This window comes from Leptidea sinapis, chromosome 46, assembly GCF_905404315.1.
Source record: "Leptidea sinapis chromosome 46, ilLepSina1.1, whole genome shotgun sequence".
Taxonomy (NCBI): Eukaryota; Metazoa; Arthropoda; class Insecta; order Lepidoptera; family Pieridae; genus Leptidea; species Leptidea sinapis.
This window is the reverse complement of record NC_066310.1, coordinates 6,641,467-6,664,878: the sequence shown is the minus strand read 5'-3', so window position 1 is coordinate 6,664,878 and position 23,412 is coordinate 6,641,467. Positions and strand designations below refer to the sequence as shown.

Here is a 23,412-nt window from a genome sequence, read left to right as displayed (position 1 = left end):
CTCAAAATTGATTCCTTTAGAATTATTTTTGATGTCATTTCTAATATACTAGATACTACTACTGCTTCGGAAACAAATGGCACTCTGAGAGAGAAGAAGCGGCGCAAGAAACTCTCCCAGCATTCTTTTATTGCGCTCTTTTCAATAAAAATATACAATATTCTACAGTCATTTCTATCGCTATAAAATAATCACAATCTAGTCCCAGGCTGTCCGATCATTTAGATATTCAGCTGTGGAGTAATAGGATTTACGACAGAGCCATTTTTTTATAAAACATTTAAATTTATTTATAAATAATGCCTGAACAGTGGCCGGGACTTTATTATAGAAGTGTATACATTTAGCCTTAAAGCTATTATGGATCTTATGATTTGTGGTCACACTACATCCATATAATATTAATTGCACTGAAATGGTAGACAAATCTCTAAGTATCAGTTATTTATTTAATGGATCACCAACATAGTCACAGTGTTAATGATTACATTGTACTTATAATTTTAAAATTTTACTTTCCCTACAAAAAATTTTACATGTTACAAAAATTTTGAGTCAAAAAAGGAGAAATCAAGAAAAATATTGTATATATTAGTAAATTACGAGATATTTATATTAATTACAGTTCTGTGAATGCAATATTCTAACCAATTTATAATTAAATACTACCTAATTATTATATATATTCTGAGGCTGTAGATATGTCACACTTTATGAGATTTAATAGTTGTTAAAACTATCAACATTAATGTCAATATCTTTTTTACTTTTCTTTGTATAGTCATCATAGGGACGTGAAATACCACAGGTGAATCAGGTCCTAGATTGGTATTAAAACCGTGGTAAAACCTTCACGGATATTTAAGTGTTTTTAGACAGACAGCTAGAAATGATTTCTTTAAAAAAAAATAAGTCTTTTGTTTTACAACGCCAAAGAAGTAGAACTTCTTGCGTGCCACATAAGTATTCCTATTTTTTATTTCTAAGTCTAGGCATACAAAATTCCTGTAGGTAAGCGTCTCTTCTTGCATCATTTATCCATACCATTGAGCATGCCAAAGTGGAAACACATTATAATGCAAATTTAAGCCGAGTAATTCGCATTAACTCAAAGGCCCTTAACGACACCCTTTTGTTTCTCAGCAACCTTTCAAAGGAATCTATCTACTAAATACAAAGGCCTCGAAACTTTGGTGCTACCCCCAGCTGTTTATTATGAGCTCAGTTTAGCGGCGATTTGGGTGTTAAGATATTTTACTTAGTTGTTTGCTAAAAGAACTTGAGAAATTTGTATTCCATATCAATCTATATCTATAAACAGGGTTTCCCACGACTATGTCACATGCACGAAAAGTAGTTACTGAAAAAGTGAATGTCAAATAAACTTTATTCAATTAGGCTTAAACTAAACGCTTTTGAACTGTCACTACAAATATTTCTTTTAAAAAACTGAATTTTCCATATGTGAGTAAAAAGTTGAGCTCGTGAGAGACATACAAGAAACTCAGCGGCCATTATTTTCAATCAAATAGAGTATTTTACAATGGCTGTAATATACATAGCAAATAAGTTTGTTAGGTGCTGCATCCAATAAAAAATAATATAAATTATTTCATAAAAAGTAATAAAGAATTAACTGTATAAATATTTATTATCTTATGCTTCATGAACGAAAGAAGGCTTTGTTTATTATAAACTGCATTGATAGTTTTTTTTTTATAATTGTTGATTGAACCGTATGGAATCATATCCGTGGAACATCCTGTATATACTATACTAGCAGTTTACCCCGGCTTCGTACGGGTATTTATCAATATAACAAAAAATTTAAAATATAACATAGCCTATGTCACCCGGGTATAGTGTTCCCAACAGTTAAAGAATTTTTCAAATCGATTCAGTAGTTTCGGAGCCCATTCAATGCAAACAAAAAAACAATCAAATCTTTCCTCTTTATTATATTAGTATAGATAAAAACTAGAGTCGACGTGTTTGTACATTAGATATTATTTCTAAAAACCGATTGTAAGTGATAAAGAGAGAAAATACAAAATAAAAAGGGTCCGTCTGTTTGTTTTTTGTACACGTTAATCTTTAGAACCGCTTTCATACAAAGACTGCGGCACAAGGATTTTATATAATTGAATAGCTGACCCGACAGACGTTGTTCTGTAGAGAATAAAAAAAATACTGTTTTATTGGAATTTACTTAAAAAATATTTCAAAACATCATGATTATTTCGTAAAAAATGCTGCCTTTTCTTATAATGAAATTCTTTCACAGCAGAACTGTCAAACCGTCCGTCACTAAATTCTCTCATATAAAATATGTCCATACAAAACAAATATTGAAAATAGAAACAATTATGGGTCCCGAATCGAAATAAAAACTATCCTATCTCTCAAGTTGGACTAAACTGCACTCCATGAAGTAATCCCCATTAAAGCGACACTAAATGCCAGCGACCTTGAGCGCTATGAGACAATATTTTCAAAATTCTTGCGTGGAAAACGTAACATTTTAACAGGTGCAAATAGCTTATATGCTTACAGTCCTCCAGATTATTTATCTTTATAAATGTACCTACACAAAAAAGAACAAGCTATGAGAAAAACTTTTCTGAGAGTAGCACTAAACAAATGCGTCATGCCGAGAAAAAATTTGTTTAACTGCAAAGAAAAGTGGTAGTTGAAATTAGCTGGAGTGATAATAATAAACAAGAACTAGAACTAGTATCCTATAAAAGATTTAACTTGTAACAGGATAAAGTAGTGTATATAGCTCCAAATACTACATTTTCACGACAAAACTTGCTTAAAAACACTTTGTTTGCGTGTTTCCTGCTACCCTAGCGGGTTTCCTGCCTATCCTAGCGTGTTTCCTGCCTACCCTAAGCCTTGAAATCCAAATTCTTTCATTAGTTTAGAAGTGCATCGCGGACAAACAACGTAACACGTAATTTATATATATTAAAATGTATAATTATTAAATAAAGTGTATTATTAATAATAAAATTATTATTCCTTGTTCCAGGGCTATAAGGGGACTAAAAAATACGCACCACATTGTACTTATAGCCGTTGTCAAAAAGAGGTAAGTAAATAATAATTATTAATATTTAAAGTTAAGGTTCGCAATAAAACTTTATCTCAACTAATATTATACAGAGATAAAGTTTGATAGGTTGTAGGAGTAATCTCTGGATCTACTAAACCGATTTTGAAAATTCTGTTACCAATAAAAGACCACATTACTAGTGAGACACTCACAATAATATTATGTATATTGATCACAGGACTTGTCCTCGAGAGAATATCAACAAAAAAACTAAGATTTCTAACAAAAAGTTTGATAAGAGGTGAATTTTCTTCCGTGTAAAAATAATAAAACAAAATTTGGTATTTCCTTTCATTTTTAATATTCTTTGCAAAGTTTAATACTTATCAGCAACATAGCCCATTGCTGCAATAAAACAGGATGTAATTTTTAACAAAAGATATAATTTGTAGCAACTTTTAACAAAACACGTCAACGTCACACATTGTTCGAAACTGGCTCTAGTACGCGCGTTTTCGGCGTAGTAAAAGGTGTCGTACTTTGCGACTACGCCTGCGGTATCTAGTTGGAGCGTAGCGGAGACCAATCCTTAATAAATTTTTCACTGGCAGTGTTATATTATAAGAAAAACTAAGGCTTTTATTTAAGAAACGGATTCCACACAAACCCCAACAAAAGGATTGTGTAGATGGATTTAATAGTGAGGAACACAATCTAGACAAGCAAGGTTACACGTATTAAATAAAATAACAATTGAATTACAATACGATCCCAATTTACCAGTGGGAGGCTCCTTTGCACAGGATGCCGGCTAGATTATGGGTACCACAACGGCGCCTGCCGTGAAGCAGTAATGTGTAAGCTTTATTGTGTTTCGTTCTGAAGGGTTACGTAGCTAGTGAAATTACTGGGCAAATGAGACTCAATATCTTATGTCTCAAGGTGACAAGCGCAATTGTAGCGCTCAGAAATTTTGGGGTTTTCAAGAATCCTGAGCGGCACTGCATTGTAATGGGCATGGCGTATCAATTACCATCAGCTGAACGTCCTGCTCATGTCGTCCCTTATATTCATAAAAAAAACGAATAGTTGAAAACTCGTGAAACATCTACTCTCAATAGTTCTCATAATCTGACGAATCTCATTCTCAGGAGTATAAAAACGCTCCAAAGCCGTCTCAAAGTTTTATAACTTTACTGAAATTATAAAAAGTTCGAAAGCGTCAGTTTTGCTGCGAAAATTAAGTACGGGCTTACGCTTTCACGAGCGTTCGCTTTTAAGCTTCTAAATCTCGTAAGATAACAAATTTTTACGTTCAATGAAACGTAATAAATATTGTTAACGATCTTTTTTAGACCGAAGTATCCGGTTTGCAAAATAAGAACGGAAACCATTAAAATTATCTATAAAATAATTCTACAGCTCGTAAATCAACATAGACGGTAATAAGTGATTTCCTACACATACCAATAACTGTTGCTGTACTGTAAGTAGGACTCGCTGAGCACGAATTTAAGTAATGTTTTAAGGTTTCCTTGACATCAAAGGCTTACTTACGTATAGCAGATTATATATATGATAGTAATGTATGGTTTTTTACTGATTCTGCGCAGGTCACGTAAAATTCTAAACCATAGTATTTTCTTTAATTAACACGAGTGTTACACATTTCAATAAAACACTTTGAAAGGATTAATAATTTATTTTAGTTAACCCGAAGTTTCTAGACCTTTCCAGATCTAGTTTTCAGGGGGGGGGCTGCAGATGAAAGGAGTCAAATATAATATTTGTCATAGTTGTAATTATGAAGTTTAGCGCCATTTATTAAACGTTTATGCAAAAATCGAATTTAAAGAAACAGTAACAATTACACGCGTTTTAATCCTTTAAACGTGTTTTATTCTGAAATTCTAAAGCAATTCTGTTCGTTTTAATGGGCTGGGAGTTACTTACCAGTTCTTCTCCCTATATCAAAGTTCCTTTACGAACTAATGTGTAGCTTCATGAAGTTTACCAAGACGTCTTCTTGCAATATGTTATGTTATTGTCACTCCATATGGTGAATAAATTAATAAATATATTTCTATTTCTTACTATAAATGTATTCTACTGTATGTATTAAAAAGAATTAAATGTTTCTGTTTATTTGTATACAGGGTCTTTTTTTCATTGACATTTGTTTTCGACCCTATTTCACAAAAAAAATTACCTGTGGGAGGCTCCTTTGCATAAGCTGCCGGCTAGATTAAAGCGGCACCTATTTCTGCCATGAAGCAGTAATATGTAAACATTGTTTTGTTTCAGTCTGAAGGGCGCCGTAGCTAGTGAAATTACTGGGCAAATGAGACTTAACATCTTATGTCTGAAGGTGACGAGCGCAATCATCAGAATTTTTGAGGTTTTTCAAGAATCCTGAGCGGCTTTGCATTGTTATGGGCAGGGCGTACCAATTACCATCAACTCAACGTCCTGGTCGTCTTGTCCCTTATTTTCATTAAAAAAAACTGACATTCGTCAGTAGGTACTAGTCTGCTGACAATTCTTCTTTGTGTTCAAAACCTTTACCTTTTGTCGGATAACTAGGCCATTGTTGCCACAAGAGAACTTAGAAGTAATTTCAGATACATCTAATAATATATCTAATATTAAAATACAAACCACGAAGACTTAAAGACCTACGCCGTTCCGAGAAACGAGAGTATGGTTGACGAGAATGTTTACCTTGGCCCAGTTGTTGAGAGCTCATAACATTATGCGGAGTATCTCAAATACCTCTTGTCTCGTCTCACCTGGGGGCTACACCTCTACATGTCTGACATTCTAATCTGTAACGGAGCGAGGATTGTTTTGTTAGTTAATATTGTGTGACGTTGTGAAATATTAGAAAGCTGTTAAATAAGAAAACGGTACATTAGCTGCTGTTTTCAAACAATCAAACTGTGTTCGTCTGTTAAATTCAAATAATTTTATTCAAAATAGGATTTAAAGTCACATAATGGACGTCAAAACTACCACACATTCGAAAATGTATGCCTCAGACCTGAGAAGAACGGGTGGAAGAAACTCAGCGGGTTTCTGTTTTTAATAAAATGTAGCTGACCTACCTATATAATAAAATTTTTTCACAGCAGAACTGTCAAACCGTGCGTCAATAAATTCTCTCTCGCAAATACTTATATAGTATCGTTTTACCACTGTTTGCACGACGGCATTTTTAAAATATTTAATTAAGACGCAAACTGATCTGTCACAGACGATGAAAATTCTCATAATGGCCGCCTATCGGCCTGTAGTAGTGTAAGTGTGTGCGTGGGGCTATGTATTTACACGTTAATCGGCTTATTTTTTTACTAGTCCGTGATTAGACCTATAGCAATACACCGATGAAAAACGCAACGCAAAAACGCAATTCTGTGTTGTGATTATGACGTGATGCGAGTACATAAAACAGAACAGAGAGAGAAAAATTCTACAAACTATTGTTTTGACTTCAATTGCTCTAATCAATCCCCTATTAGATTTTCTTCATCATCTATAATGGACGGCCTGTATCAATTTTATTATAGACTAGCTGACCCGGCAAACGTTATTTTGCCATATAAATTATTTTTAGAGTTAGACCGTTTCTTGGACATTGCTTTATTTTTCTAAAATAAACGTAGCCTAAGTTACTCCTTATTACATCAGCTACCTGCCAATAAAAGTCGCCGGGTTATCCGGAACAAACAGACAGACAGACAAAATTGTAAAAAATGTTATTTTGGTGCACCGTATTCATAATATACATTTAGTAAAAAGCAGTTATTACAATATTACAAACAGACACTCCAATTTTATTTAAATGTATAGATAATTCACACAATATTTTTATAAATTATAGCCTATATGTTATTCTGGTGTGTAAGCTATATTATTCCAGTTTCATCAAAATCCATTCAGTAGTGTTTGCGTTGAAGAAGTTCAAACATACATCCAGACATACAAACTTTCACATTTATAATATTAGTAGGATTAAGTGCTCAGCATAATATGAAAAAAAAATTAACAAAAAACAGCCGACTTCAAAAACACTTTTTCGAAACAATAGATATAATATGCACTAAAAAATAATTGTGTATTCTTACGACTCACCTTGTTACGATTTTTGTTATTTTTTGAATTGGTGTCCTCCCGCCGCGGCCCCGCTCTCGCCTCTCGCCTCCTCATGTCGCGCGTGCGACTCAAGCATATCTCACCTTTAACTATGAATGTAGTTACAAACCTACGTTTTTTTTAGAATCTACTATTATTTTTTTACTTTTTAGTACATATTATATCTATTGTTTTGAAATAGTGTTTTTGAGGTCGGTTTTTTTTTTGATTTTTAGTGAATGTGAAGTACACTAATTATTTGTCTAAATATGTTTAAATATACTAAATTTTGCAATGCAGCAATGAACGTAAGCGCATTGCAATTTGATTACAGACACTTAGAAATTCTGCCACAGATCGCACCCTTATTGTATGTCGTTAAGGAGTTCCATTGAGTATCGTGTTCAACTACGACAATTACTTGACCATAACGACGTTACGGTAGGTGACTCAAACATCTGGATAGCATAAAAAAGATTCGGCTGAGTATCGTTAATTTTCTCCTAAGAATTGAAGAGTTCCGTTACTTTGCCATGCATCCCATTATCAGAACCTAACCAAACTCTCACCAAACTATCTTTGAAGTATATCCTTTCCAATAAAAAAATAATATAATAATTCAAAGGCGCAATATTGAGTTATTCGTCGCGCACATACTTATAGCAAATTAAAGACTTTTATGGTTTTCTCGTGAATAACATTGTCATATCTGGACCAAATTTCAATGGGACCACACGGGTCAAATAAAAAAAGAATTGTCAAAATTGGTTTACCCAGTCGAAAGTATTGAGGTAACAAACAAAAAAAAACATACCGACGAATTAAGAAACCTCCTCCTTCTTTGAAGTCGATTAAAAATAATTGTCGAAACATTCATAAAATATTATGGGTAATAATAATAATATAGGTAGCCAAAAATAAACTCCTGATTTGAGTCTTAATATATTCATGGTACGAACAAACAGCTGATACCTTGTTATTGATATTCAACCACTGCATTTTTATTTTCTTTCACACATTATAAAATTAGATTAACCTCAATAAAATTATAGCAGCGGTGAATGATCAAAGTTTGAAGCATTATAAAGGCTGTTACCAAATCGAACTCAGGAAAAAATAAATCAAAAGTTTTTAAGCTATAAAAGCATTTATGACCAGTTTTTCTTTACGGATTCTTCCTTAAATATATAACGATATACTAATAGTATTGTTATACTTATTTATGCAATTGTTGTGTAATTAAAGGGATATTAAAACACGAATGTGGGTTTATGATAATAGTATCACATGAGTGTTTACCTAATTATCAACAGTTGCATACAAGACTTTATCTACACCTATATGAATCCTTTATAAAACATTCTGAAACAGTTAGCTTACTGCTAACATTAAAAAAGCCAGTCCTAGTAACCATAATATCATCCAAAGGAGTGTTATTATGAAAACGGATGGTATAATGTTGTACTGAATTTCATTACAACACTCGTTTGGATGATGTAATGGTTATTAGGACATTGGGTGTTTTAATGTTGGCAATAAGCTAACTGTTTTAAAATCTTTAATAGAGGACTTAAAGCATGGGTGTCGATAAAATAATTTAACATGCCAAATATATCACCGCTTCGTCAACACTTCCCTTAATGCCCCGCCTAGTATTCTAGGGTTCTTAAAATCTCGAGCGATTGCGAATTCCGCGGTCATCTGGAAGACCAAGCAAAATTGGCATTGATGAAACTGTGGGTCATAAAATAATAGAGCATGGTAATTGAAGTGTTATTAGCCTTTATTCTACAGCTCTACCAAGCGCAACGTCCACATATAATTACTTCTTCTAGAACTTCTGGATCTTCTGTTTACTGATAAACTACTGAAGGGCTTTATCGACTGCCCTGAATTGCTAAATAAATTTAGTCTAAGAGTACCAGTAAAAATTCCACGTAAGCCTATTACTCCACTTTGTCCTCCACTTCTTCGAACGATTCTAGGTACCAATTCCCCAGTCCCATGGTTATGTAAAATTTTAAATTCTTATAGCGTAGCTGATATTGACATATTTGCTGATTCCTTAGCCAAATTTCGCAAGACCATTTCCACTAGCATTGGTAAACTTTAATAATGTTATAAATGGAAAATTTATGAAACTCTGTATAATTATGTAACCTATTTATTAATTTGAAAAAAAAAACTGTTTAATTCTTAACTTATTCAATATAATACCTAAAATTAGTTATTTCTGTCATGCTGTGTTTATTTGTAAGTAATCACTTCATTTAGTTCCTAGTTTTTAGTTCTACTTTTTATATTTGTGTGTATTATTGTAAGTGATTGTAAATAAACCTAATAAATAAATAAATTCCTCTTATCTCTCGTTTGGTGCACCCCAGAATCAATTAGCTTGAACATATGACCGCGTACAGCGCAGAGCTGCTCGAATTATCGAGGATCCACTACTCTGCCAACGGCTAGATCACTTAGTATTGCATAGAGATGACACTATATTGAAGGTCATTTATTCTAGCATTTATCACGGGGAAAGTTCCAAAGAGCTGTCTGACCTGATCCCTGCCGCAGAATTCCACCTTCGCATAACACACCACAAACTTGGATATCATCCCCACCATCTGGATGTATAGCGTTCCTTTTCAGTGTGATTTTCAAGAAACTTTATGCAACGGTCAAGCAAACTTGGAATAACCTTCCTTGCGCGGTGTTTCAGGAACGATACGAGATGGGAACCATCAAAAAGAGCTTATAACCTTCCTAGGAACCTGAATCTGAACCATTGACTCATGACCCACTTTGCTGATAATTCTTTTAAAATCATAAAAACAATTAGGTTTATATCTGTACGAAAAAGATTGTATGACAATGTGTTTCTGTTGCAGTAGGATGTAGGCAGTGGTGATCATTCAATAAAAAAAAATTAAAACTTTATTTATTACACAAATTAAATTTGAAAACCAAATTTATGAATGTTGCGGGACTCGAACCTGAGAGGAATTAATCCCAGAAGTGAGGGTTTGTTTGATGGAAAAGGAGCACAGACGAGCGTAAGGGTTACCTGGTGTTAAGTGATCACCACCGCCCACATTCTATTGCAACACTAGAAAAATCGAAGAATCATTGCCGGCCTCTAAGTGCGCTTTTTTTGAAGGTCGTATCTTCCCAAAAACACCGCATATGGAAGCTCATTCCACAGCTTTCTATTACGTGAAAGATAGCTCCTTGAAAACGGCACTGTGGAGGACATCCGTATAGTGGAGATGATATCACTTTAAAAAATAACAAATACTTTATTTTCTGCTAACGAGTGTTATTACCTATATTTTAACTGCGACGTTAATATAACTAACAAACAATGATATTATTAATTATCATTAAATTCATACGACTTTTGTCACAGGAAACAGGTCAAAGCTCAACAAAGACGTGAAAGGTATTGTGTTTGTCACGCTCCAAATTATTAACGATTAATTAACGTAAGTTGTTATATTATATGTACTTACCTTTGTATATTAATGTTAAAAGGCATAAAAGGCATAAATTTTCTCAAAATTGATTCCTTTAGAATTCTTTTCGATGTTATTTCTAATATACTAGATACTACCGCTTCGGAAACAAATGGCGTTCTGAGATAGAACAAGCGGCGCAAGAAACTCTCCCAGAATTCTTTTGTTTGCGATCTTTTTAATAAAAATATACAATGTTGTACTGTCATTGCTATTGCTATAATATAATCATAATCTAGTCCCAGGCTTTCCGATCACTTAGATATTCAGCTGTGGAGTAATAGGATTTACAAAAGAGCCATTTCTTAATTAAACATTTTAATTTATTTATAGACAATGCCTGAACAGTGGCTGGGACTTTATGATAAAAGTATATCATTTACCCTTAAAGCTATTATGTATCTTATGAAGCCTACTCGAATTAGTTACAAGCAATCCCTTATTTCTAGTATTATAATAATGAAAATCACTATTAAGGGCAAAAAGGTGACGATTTTTGTGAACGTATATTAAAAATTCATAAATTTACTGACAATGAAAAGTCATAATATTTATATCTTTAAATTTTTCTTTGAGAGACTGTCTATAACTAAGCTGATATATAGCACGAACAGCTCTCTTTTGCAGAGCAAACACTATATCAATGTCGGTTATTGGGTTATAATCATATGAACCATTGACACATGACCAACTTTGCTGATATTTCCAATGATGTATGTATAGAACGTCATTGATTGTATGTAACTAATGATTGAGAGAGCTACCGACAAATTTCCGTTAGAAATGAGTGTGAAAAAAGTAGACGTAGTTTTAATTAATAATAAGATTTTAATTGATACTTTAAATTTGCTATTAGCAGTAAAATTAACGAGAGAATATAAAGGCTTAAGCGTCAGGGAATTATATCGTGGTCTAGATCCCGAGGGATCTATTAAATTTCGTAGCTCAACGGCTTGCATTATTAAACGAAGCCATTTAACGCTTAGAACAGTTCAGCAAATTCTAAGTACACATACAAACTCCCTACATTTATTAAGTCTTTACAAACAACATCGAATCTTTATCTCATAGTCGTCTTGTATAGGTTTCATATGACATGTGATAGTATTGTAATTATAGTTATAAGCATTAGCATGTTGATGGTAGTTATAACCAATAACACCATAAAATCGAACGCCCAGTAGGAGACTCAATAAAGCTATTCCAATAATTACTTAAGTCGCTATGGTTGCACTTAACAATATTGCTTTATTATAATAACTTAACTTTAAGCTCTTGCTCAGCAGTAACTTAATACTTATAAACTTGAATAATACACACCTTATCAATTAAATGGGCTAACTTTACTAAAGGCTTACAGAAAATGAAACGAATTTAATTATTTAGTCAGTGAACCGATTAGACAAATATAATGAATTATAAATTGGTTTTTATGATTGGTACAAAATACAATAATTTAACTGTAGCTCTACTTAATTAATCCTTAATAATTTTGACTAAAATATTCATAACTAGTATTTGTATCAAATTTATCTGTGCGGTCATTTTTTTTATTTGCTAAACATGTTACGCCAAGGTGTCTGCAATACATAAATAAGTTATCTATACTTCTATACTGATATTATAAAGAGGAAAGATTTGATTGTTTGTTTGTTTGTATTGAATAGTCTCCGAAACTACTGAACCGATTTGAAAAATTCTTTCACTGTTGAAAAGCTACACTAAGCCCGGGTGACACAGGCTTTATTATATTTTCAAAACAATTAGGGATCCTCACTAAAACTTCAATAATGTAACCCAAGATGTAAAAATATTACCGAAATATTATTTATGTCGCGTGAGGTGCGAAAAGTAATGATGGTATGATAAAATAATGTACTACGACTTTGCAGAACATATCACAATAATTAGAAAAAGTGTCGCGACAGCATATTATATTATAAGTGTTATTTTGAAAATTTAACTCGTCTCAGTCCTGTGCGTACGTGGACGAAGTCGCGGGGTATCAGCTAGTATTATATATAAATTAAAGTTCCAAAAGAGTTCAGTCGTTTTCGAAATTAGCGGGAATTGGCACACAGACAAACAGAAGAAGGTTTTTACTCACCATTGTTATGGGATCTATTTAATTAAAAATACCCTAAGTCTCATAGCGCGAAAAGCCGTCTTCTGCAGCACGAAGATGGTATTAATATCAGCACCGTTGCCCCATAGCAATCCATAGGACATAATACTACGGAAATAACTAAAGTAAACTAGTCGCGAGTGCTCTTCCACTGAACCAACCGTTCGAGTGACGTATCGTTGATAAATCTTGTATATGTCTTGTTCAACTCTCAGGTTGTAGCTTCATCTATAGGATCTACTTTACAGTTGATAACCTGCTCAACCCCAATATTAGGAAATTGACTTGAGATGTCGCTCTTGTAAGTTTATACAATTTGTTATTTTTTTTAAAGTGGGAGAGCACACGCACGGAACGCGAGAAGTTGCGGGTTCGAGTCCCGCGTCGTTCATAAATTTCGTTTATAAATTTAATTAGTGTAATTAAACCCAGAAGTGAGGATTAAAACTTAAAAATTAACATATTATTTAAACTAGTTACGCCATATCTATATTTAAACCGCGTTTGCTGCAGAGCTAACTCTATTAGCCAATCCTTCAACATGGGGGACAACCCTATTGTAGCTAGATATATATGAAGATTCGCATCATGATCCTTTTAACGAAAGCAAACTTGAAAGCATAAATATTAACAACAAGCTTATCCGACAGTAGATTTAAATCTGAGCCGTAAAACAAAATCACCCCACAGAACAACATAAAAGTTGTTATTTATCACATAAAACGTTTGACGTAATACAAGTAAAACGTTTCGGCACAAAAAGCAATTTAACATTTATGTGCGACGGACGAAAACATTGTAGAATTAAGTACGAATGGACATCTACAAGATTTACATGAAAATTATTGGCTATAATTCGAAATTACTGTCGGTACCTGTGATTGAACAACTTGTATTTGCATTAATATAAACTTTATTGGTGCCTACTGGTTTTATTTCCCATTTTGTATTCAGAGAACTAACGTCGGTAATTAAATTAATGTGCGTCTTGTGTCCGGAGTACTACGACTTTTAAATTAACAGAATTGTCTTTAAATTCTAATCAAAGCAAACTCATGTTTTACGTTATATAAATAACCATGACCGTATTAAACGAAATAGATATATACCTACGTTGTTAATTACCAAAGAGGATGTAAATACTACGTAATAATTAGTTTGGTATAAAACGTGCAGTCATTTGACATAAGTTTGAAATAGTAATAACAAAATGGCGACGAAGTATAATCCGGCTATGTTTGAAAGCGAACAGTTGCTTAAAACGTAGTGAATTTCCGCTATCTCCGTTTTTTGACAAGATTAACAGAAGAACAAGATAGAACAAGAAGGATAGATTTGTCTACCTAAGTTAAACTAAGGATAGATAGATAATTGATAACGGCCGTTAATAAATAAAACTTACTATAAAAATACCACAAATTGTCAGAGATTAAAATAGATAAAATACTTATTGTTTTTTTTTATTTATTTCGAGCATTGGTAACGAAACAATAAGCTCTAATCTAAACACATGAAACAAGAATATTTAAAAACATTTTTCAATTTACGCGACTAAAGATTAAACCTTCTTTAGGTTTTACAGGGAAACAATTTTCGTAGCCTTCCATTTTTATCACAACGCTTTTTAGAAATCATTCATTTTCAGTTTTTCTTGTTTTCCTTGTCCTCGTGTTCTCGTCTAATTCATTAATATAATGCCATAATATGATTACTTAACCAATATCTTAGTCGATTTGGGTGTTTTTTTTTTATATTTTTACTACAAATTTTACTACCGTACCATTGAATTTTTAACACAGAAAGGACACTTATGAATGAATTTAGTTATACGTTTTACCACTACTTCGAAAAAATTTAAGCTTCAATGAGAAGAAGTGGCAAGAAACTCATTCACACTCTTTTAAATCAATATTTACAGCTTCATTGTTTTATTTAAAGAATTATATATATAAAGTAAAGCAACAAAAATAGACAAATTTCAAATAAAATAAAAATTAAAGTAAATTAATAAAAAAAACACAAGCTATTGGGGGCAGTTGAAGCAGCCTAGCGAAACTCTGTAAGAAAAAACCCGATTCACTCGATTGTATGAAGCGTGCAGTTATTAATAGATTGACAGATGTCGGCTATAATCTCGTAAGAAACGGAGATAGCGGAAATTCACTACGTTTTAAGCAACTATTCGCTTTCAAACTTAGCCGGATTATACTTCGTCACCAATCGCCATACTGTAATCCATATATTATATAAAAAAAAAAGCCCGCTGAGTTTCTTGCGCCCATTCTTCTCAGGTCTGAGGCAGTCTCTTTCGAATGGGTGGTAGTTTTTGACGTTCAATAAGTGATTTTAAATGCTATTTTGAATAAAAATATTTGAATTTGAATTTGAATTACTATTATTTCAAACTTATGTCAAATGACTGCATGTTTCATACTAAAGTAAATTTCAATTTTTACTTAGGCAGTCCTGCCTCTTATTACGTAGTATTTACTTCCTGTATAAGTAGAATAATAATAAGTACGAAATAATCCGATAAAATCTTTAACAAAGTCTTCGACGGCGAAATAGCAGATAATTTTTATATATTAATATTTGTATTTTTGTGTACTTTTTTCGCCTTATGTTTAATTGTATGTCAAATCGTTATATTTTGTATTATATTCACTCCTACTTTGTTTATATTTAAGTGGAATCTTTATTGGCTTGTGTAATATAAATTATGTGTTACAATGTGTACATAACTTAAGCTGTTTGTTTTCCAATAAATAAATAAATAATTGTTAGTTATAAACTTAAATAACCATAAATGAGTTAAACTATTCAATAATAAACTCTAGGGCGGCGTGTGTGCACAAATTGCCCTCAATAGCAAAGTCTCCACGAAGGTCCCTATGGACCGTCCAGTAAATAAAGGGTAAAATAATTTAACGGCCAGCGACGACAGGATAATTAATTTTGAAGCTTAATAAATTACATTTAACTCTCACATCGGAAAGTTAATAACGCCTGAACACTGAAGCTTACATATTTATTCTTTATTAAATATTGTTGAATATTTTGTATTTCATCGCGTTTATATAACGCGGCGATTGTTTTGTTAAAAATATTCGCTTCTTTAACTTACCTCTTAATTTAGTAACTAATGGTATAAATGCAAATTTGAGTTTCAAAGAGGATGTAAATACTACGTAATAAAATGCGGGACTGCATCTTTGAAACTTCACATATTATCATCAGTAAGCTTAGAATATTAACGCTAAGTATTTTGTATTTTATTAATTTTAATGCACACTGAAATGATCGGGAATAAGAAGAACCACATGCACGGTATAGCTAAATTGTATTTTATTGTTTTTCGAAGTATTTTCCGTTGAACTTAATACACTTTTCCATTCGTGCAAACCAATCATTAAAACAGTAATTCCAGTTTGAAGTTGATGTTGACAAAATGGCTGATTTGTACGCTTCCACAGCTGCTTCGGGTAGCTGCACCGTTGACCGCGTAGTAAATCTTTCATTCTAGGGAATGTAAAGAAATCATTTGGGCTCAGGTCAGGACTGTACGGAGGATGGCCCATCAGCTCAACATTTTCCTGCTTCAAAAAATCATTTGTCTTCCGAGCCGTATTATTATTACCTCGCATTATCGTGATGTAAGATGATGCGACGTTTCGGTTTATTTTTTCGGAGTTCAGCTATCATTTGTGGCAAACAAACCGTGATATACCACTCAGCGGTAGCCGTTCTGCGTTCCTGTAAAGGAATTGTAGCAACATGCCCCTTTTTGGAGACAAACGTAGCGACCATTTTCTTTGACACGCTGCGGGAGCGAACCACTTTCGTGGGTTTGACCTCGTTTTCAAAGACCCAAACTGCAGACTGATGTTTTCTTTCAGGTTCATATGAATAAATCCATGATTCGTCACCTGAGACGATATTATAAACGGCATTTGACTTCCCTCCGTTGAAGCGTTGCAGAGTATTCCGGCAGCAATCTACACGAGCCGCTTTTTGCTCTTCGGACAAATTGTGAGGAACCCAGCGGGAAACTAGCTTTCTTACACACAGCTCGTTATGTAATATCGACTGACGACTAAATTCCAATCCTTATAACAGCCTGAATCTGCTCGTATGTCACATGATGGTCATCTAATATAATAGTTCGAACAGCTGCGATGTTTTCAGGCGTGACCGCTGTTCTTGGTTGACCTGCAGAAGAAAGAGTGCTGAGCGACACACAACCATCTCGGAACTCGGCATACCAGCGAATATTGTCGTTTAACTCGGTGCTTCACCATCATAAATCGAAACAAGTTCGCTGAGACATTTATCTTGAGATAAGCCGCGACGAAAATTGTGATAAATTATGGCACGGAAGAGAGCTCACGCGTGAAATGTTCACGCGTGAGCTCCATTTCTGTTAACGACTTGTCAACTTTAAACCAACATAGGTTTTGGTTTTTGTTTTTTTTTTTAATTGTATGAATGTCATTAAGATTCTCAGAGGCCAGTATTCAAATTCTAAAAAAGGTTTTATTGTAACTCAATCAGAAATATTCTATTCCCGATCATTTCAGTGTGCCGCTCGAATATATAAAAGAGAATGTATGTTTGTATGTTCCCTAATAACTCCTAAGCTATTCGACCGATCTCAATGAAATCTTTTGTAATAGATTCGTTGAAGCTCAAGAGAGGTTTACATAATTATATAATTTATATGGCAAAACAACGTTTGACAGGTCAGCTAGTGTAAAATAACACGAAGCGTATGTTACCAGATTTGAAAGATGCCATTGAGTATCAAGATGCCACACACACAAGCAAATTATAGTTGCCGTAAAAAAAGCTATTGTTCTTAGGTAGTGCGATATCAGTTGGAGCGCAGCGGAGACCAATCCTTAATCTATGATTATAAATTATAAAAATTGCTAACCCAGCAAACGTTAACGTCTCTTATGAATGCAATGAAATGAAATTGACTGATTTATTTGTATTCCGCATAATATAGAGGTATTTCTAAGTCAAAATAATATGGGTACAGGAAATATAAACACCAACAAACATAAACTAAAGCATTCTATGAAACACGCTGCATCTTATGACATAAGTATTGTTCAAATCGGTTCAGTAGTTTTCGCAATATCACCGAAAGAATAAAATGGATGTCCATCTATTTATATAAATTAAGTAATTAAATAATTAATTAATGTTTTGGTTAAAATAGTATTGATTAAAAGCTTTTATACTCTTAGGTTGTAACCTTGAAAGCACGCTGAGATTGCGAAACCTTTACGGGCAGTAAAACAGCTTATTTCATTAAAGTGATTTAGACGCTGCGGATATTGCATCTATTTCATTCATTATTCAGTAAAAACTGTTTTGACTGCTAAGATTTATTAAAGCAATTACAATATTTAATTAAATGCAATATTGAAAAATTGCTTCACTTTTAATTTATGTGTTTGATACGTGGATAATCAATATATATATATACCTTGTCTTGACATAAATACTTAAACAAAGAAAACAACAGTTTAATATATAAATATAAAACAATTTAAAATATAAAAAGCTTATTTGAAGGGCTTCCATTCGCCGCAACACAGTCCTTTAAACGTTGAGGCCAGTTATCAATAGAAGTACGCACTCTTTCCATGGGAAATTTCGTTATTACCAATCGTACGGATTGTTTTAAGGACCTAGGGAAGTATCATCGCATTTAGAGCAAGCCTTACTCCCTAAAACTGACTATAAATAATTATCTAGCGGATTAAGATCGGACTTGACGACGGCTAGTCTTCAGCTCTGATGAAGTCTGAAACGTTCGTTTCCAACCAAGACTGCGTAGACCGAGCTTTATGACCGGGCGCCGAGTCTTGCTGGAAGGACCATTCTTGGTTATTGAACATGGTGTTGTTAAGGGGCTTCACTAGTAGTGGGTAGTGGTAGTAGAAGGTTCCCAAGAATGGTATCTTGATACACTTGTGCCGACGTTTTGATACCTTTTTACAAAAGTATAAATAATATCTAAGGAAATTTGCATTAAATTAAAAATTCTAGGTGTTTAAAAAATACTTAACGACCCAACCTTCCGAATATATTTAAGAAAAATTATAATAATCATTGCAGCTGTTGCGGAAGAGTGTGAAACACTGTCGAGAATTTTATAGGCATAGTAGATAAAGATATTGAATATCAATTTACTTTAGTGCACGATGTAGTTTGTGGGAGTGGGAGGCTCCTTTGCACAGGATGCCAGCTAGATTATGGGTTCCACAACGGCGCCTATTTCTGCCGTGTAGCGGTAATGTGTAAACATTACTGTGTTTCGGTCTGAAGGGCGCCGTAGCTAGTGAATTTACTGGGCAAATGAGACTTAATATCTTATGTCTCAAGGTGACGAGCGCAATTGTAGTACCGCTCTGAATTTTTGGGCTTATTAAGAATACGGAGTGGCACTTTTTTTAATGGACAGGGCGTATCAATTACCATCAGCTAAACGTCCTGCTCGTCTCGTCCCGTATTTTCATAAGAAGAAAAGGTATATTAGATAAAGATATTGAAAATAATTCCTAATTCGCACTTTTGCAGGCAACAAAACTAAAACTGGTAGTGCTCCCCCTAAACTTAAAGTAAAAGATAAAACCATTATGAATGGTCCGAAAATATGTGACAAATTTAATAGCTATTTTTCTTCAGTAGGTAAAATTTTAGCGGATGACATACTACAAAAATATCATAATAATACTACATATAATGCACACATACTAAAACTCACCCACGCAAGTTAAAGCCCTCACAGAATTCAAAATATGTAAAAAAGATGAAATGCATACAATCTTTAAAAACTTAAAGACAAATGCAAGTTCAGGTATCGATGGTATAACGGTCAAAGCAATTAAGTGTATTAATGGTACAATAAGTGAAAATCTTAGTTTATGTATCAACAAATGTATGAAAGATGGTAAATTTCCAAATAGCCTTAAAATAGCTAAAGTTAGCCCTATTCAAAATCTTGCTCTAAATCTGACCACGGGAGCTATCGTCCTATATCGGTTTTGCCCGTAGTATCAAAAATATTTGAGAATATTTTATATATACGTCTAAATAACTATCTAACAGAAATAAATTTTCTTTTTAAAGACCATGGCTTTCGTGCCAAATCAAATACTCTTTCGGCAGCAATTGATCTTATTACCAAAATAAAACTACTACTGACCAGAAAAAGATAGCTGTAGGTACTGTATTTATTGATTTAAAAAAGGCTTTTGACACCGTTTCACACAGTATCATGCTAAATAAGTTACAAAGTATCGGTATATCTGGATTAGCTTTTAAAATTCTTGAAACTTACCTAACAAATAGTAAAAATCGAAAATTTTAAAAGCAAACCATGTGACATTGTTTGTGGTATACCTCAAGGGTCCATCCTAGGCCCTTTATTATTTTTGATCTACATAAATGATATTGGAAACCTGGGATTGACCGGAGAGGTATCCTTATATGCTGATAACACATGCTTATTTTATTTTGGAGATTCAATCTATGAAATCATGTCAAACGCACAAGCGGATTAATATACAATAAATGAATGGCTACAATACAATTTACAGACTATAACTGTTGCTAAAACCTGTTATATGCTTTTTACTGCAAAAAACAAAATAGTTCTAAAATTTGTTCCCTTATTTATAAATAACGAAGAATTGAAACAGTCAGTAGCAGAAAATACATTGGTCTTGTACTGCATTCTAAATTAACATGGCGAGCTCATTTAGATTATCTGCAGTCAAAAATTACATCATTGACTGAAGCTTTGCGTAAATCTGCACGATGTATAAAGTCCGTAGTATAATTTATAACTCATTAGCCAAACCTTTGCTTGAATACTTAATAGAGATTTGGGGATGTGCATATATAACTAATTTAAAAGAACTTCAAATATCTCAAAACAAACTGTTAAAACTTTTGTTCCAACTTGATTATCACTTCCCGACTAGAGAACTATATAAGAAAACTGATCAACTATCAATATGTCAGTTATACAAATACAAAGTGTGCATACTAGTTAGGAAAATACTCTTAAATTCTGTAAATACTCAAATCACTTTTAAGACAAAATCGCATGAACATGGTAACCGAAACAAGCATAAACTATAATTAACTAAAGTTAAGACAAATTATGGTACGAAAACTATACAGTTTGAGGGAGCCCTAATAGTAGCCCTCACTATATAGATAATGATTTGCCGAAAGATATATTTGATGAAAAATCCTATACAAAATTTAAAGCTAAATTAAAAAAGCACTGTCAATCACAATAGATAGATTGTTATCTTAGAACATAGCGTGTTTTGAATTTATTATTGTTTAACTTTAAAGTCACCGTAACTATAAAACTATAAAATTTATGTTTTCTTTTATATTTATTTAGAATCATTGTTCTCATGTAATTGAACTTTTGTTCTTTTTGAGAAAATAAACTCTTTAAATCTAACCTAAGCCTTATATGAATTTACTTTAGTACAGTAGTAGTAGTATGTATTAATAACAATTCATCATTTGATTTAATAAAAGTTCCAAATAAGTAAATACCGTGATTATTCCAGCCTCGGAATAATCACTTTATCACAACATTATTCCATCATATCCGGGAGACATCGCAGCCTCCGCTCCGCTGGTCTGGAAACCTCTTAAGATTCCCGTCATTTTCCGTTCAGTGTTCGCCTTATTATTTTCGTGACATTTAACAATGAGCATCAACTAAAGGAAAGCTCTCGAACCTTAAATGAAATTGCCTAAATGCGGGCTGGTCTCGGCGAATGACGTTTCTATATATTTTTTTCACTAATTTCTAATAATTAATTAAAGTGTTTTAAGTATAGACCTATAATCTACCTACTAATATAGTTCTTCAGTTGAGTTGTAACTTATTAATTTCTATTTAAGGCCGCTATCCTAATAAATCGCCAAAATAGCGTATATTTTGATCACCATATCTTGACGGTATTATTTTTGCTTAACATTTCTATTTTTTATATGCAATAAAAAATCATCAAAATACACCTTAGTTTTACAGTCGGAGCTAAGCTAATCATTCAATCATCAAAAGCGATCGCATTTGATGGTGGTGCTCTCTCGTAAGGATGCTACTGCCCATCCTCCTGTTGGATGAGGGACGATCATCGTGGAGATCTTTGGGGGATGCCTTTGTCCAGCAGTGGACATCTTCATGCTGAAATTATAGCTTTATTTCTGGACCCGTTAGTAGTTAGGCTTTGTTCAGGTAAAATTTTTTTTCTGAGTATTGTTAGACGAAATATTTTTTATTATTCTTAGTATTTTTTGGGCAGTAGCAAAGCCTTCGCTCCATTCATATCAGTTTTTTACGCTGGTATAATTAAAAAAAAACTAGGTTACTTTTAATACGACTCAGAGTACATAATATTATGATCATTTGTTTTTGGACGTGACAAGCGAAAAGGCAACGTATGTCCATGGGAATAGATTCTAAACGTTCAGGTAACATTAATTGCGTGACGCGCTTAGGGTTGAGCCAAATTTCACCCAATCTCACGTTGGGGAGAGTGGTGTTGGCAAATATCAAGTAATTTTTTTTTGTGATTTTGAAAAAGCTGGCTTAAATGCAGTTAAAATTGTGAGTATCTTAATTATAAGTCAATAAAAAACGCGTATTGTTTTTAAATCAATCTACTGAAATAAAGCATAAATAAGTTATATTATTTTAAAAATATACATTTAAATTCTTATGTGTGGGGGTTGAACAAAGTCTTAAAATATCTCACGGAGAGGAGAGGGTGGGTCGAAAAATCGCCCAAAACACCTCACGTAATTTATTGATGTGAATGATTTATGGGCATCCATAAATCATCCACATCACCTAAGAACCGCCACGATGAATGTTTTAACTAAATCATTGTAACTTTTGACATCTTTTTAAGTATTCATTGCAAGAATATCCTGTAAAAAACAAATTATAATCTACATTTAATTTCCTTATTTAATTGCATAATATGGAATTAGAGTGTTAAAAATCATCGTACATTATATCACATACATAAACCAAACATTATACTATACCCACGGACGAGTAAAAAAAGTGAAGCACCGTTATGCTAGTGTGTGTGCGGTTACGGGGGATAGTTACACAATTTTTCTTTTTTTTTTTTTTATGGAATAGGAGGACAAACGAGCGTACGGGTCACCTGGTGTTAAGTGATCACCGCCGCCCACACTCTCCTGCAACACCAGAGGAATCACAAGAGCGTTGCCGGCCTTTAGGGAAGGTGTACGCGCTTTTCTTGAAGGTACCCATGTCGTATCGTCCCGGAAATACCGCACAAGCAAGCTCATTCCACAGCTTCGTGGTACGAGGAAGAAAGCTCCTTGAAAACCGCACTGTGGAGGACCGCCACACATCCAGATGGTGGGGATGATATCGTAACTTGTGGCGTGTCGTGCGAAGGTGAAATTCGGCGACAGGAATCAGGTTGAACAGCTCTTCGGAACACTCCCCGTGATAAATGCGGTAGAAGACACACAATGAAGCGACGTCTCTACGCAACGCC

General features: G+C 33.5%; 1 protein-coding gene across 5 annotated transcripts in view; it reads left to right on the top strand.

The window, feature by feature from the left end:
* Positions 1 to 23,412, top strand: part of LOC126977825 (high affinity cAMP-specific and IBMX-insensitive 3',5'-cyclic phosphodiesterase 8) — a 276,616-nt gene that overhangs the window by 222,492 nt on the left and 30,712 nt on the right. For all 5 annotated transcript variants that reach the window (XM_050826444.1, XM_050826443.1, XM_050826446.1 and 2 more), the window contains one exon: positions 3,035 to 3,094. In XM_050826444.1, coding sequence (XP_050682401.1) covers positions 3,035 to 3,094 — 60 coding nt within the window. The remainder of the gene's footprint in view (positions 1 to 3,034; positions 3,095 to 23,412) is intronic.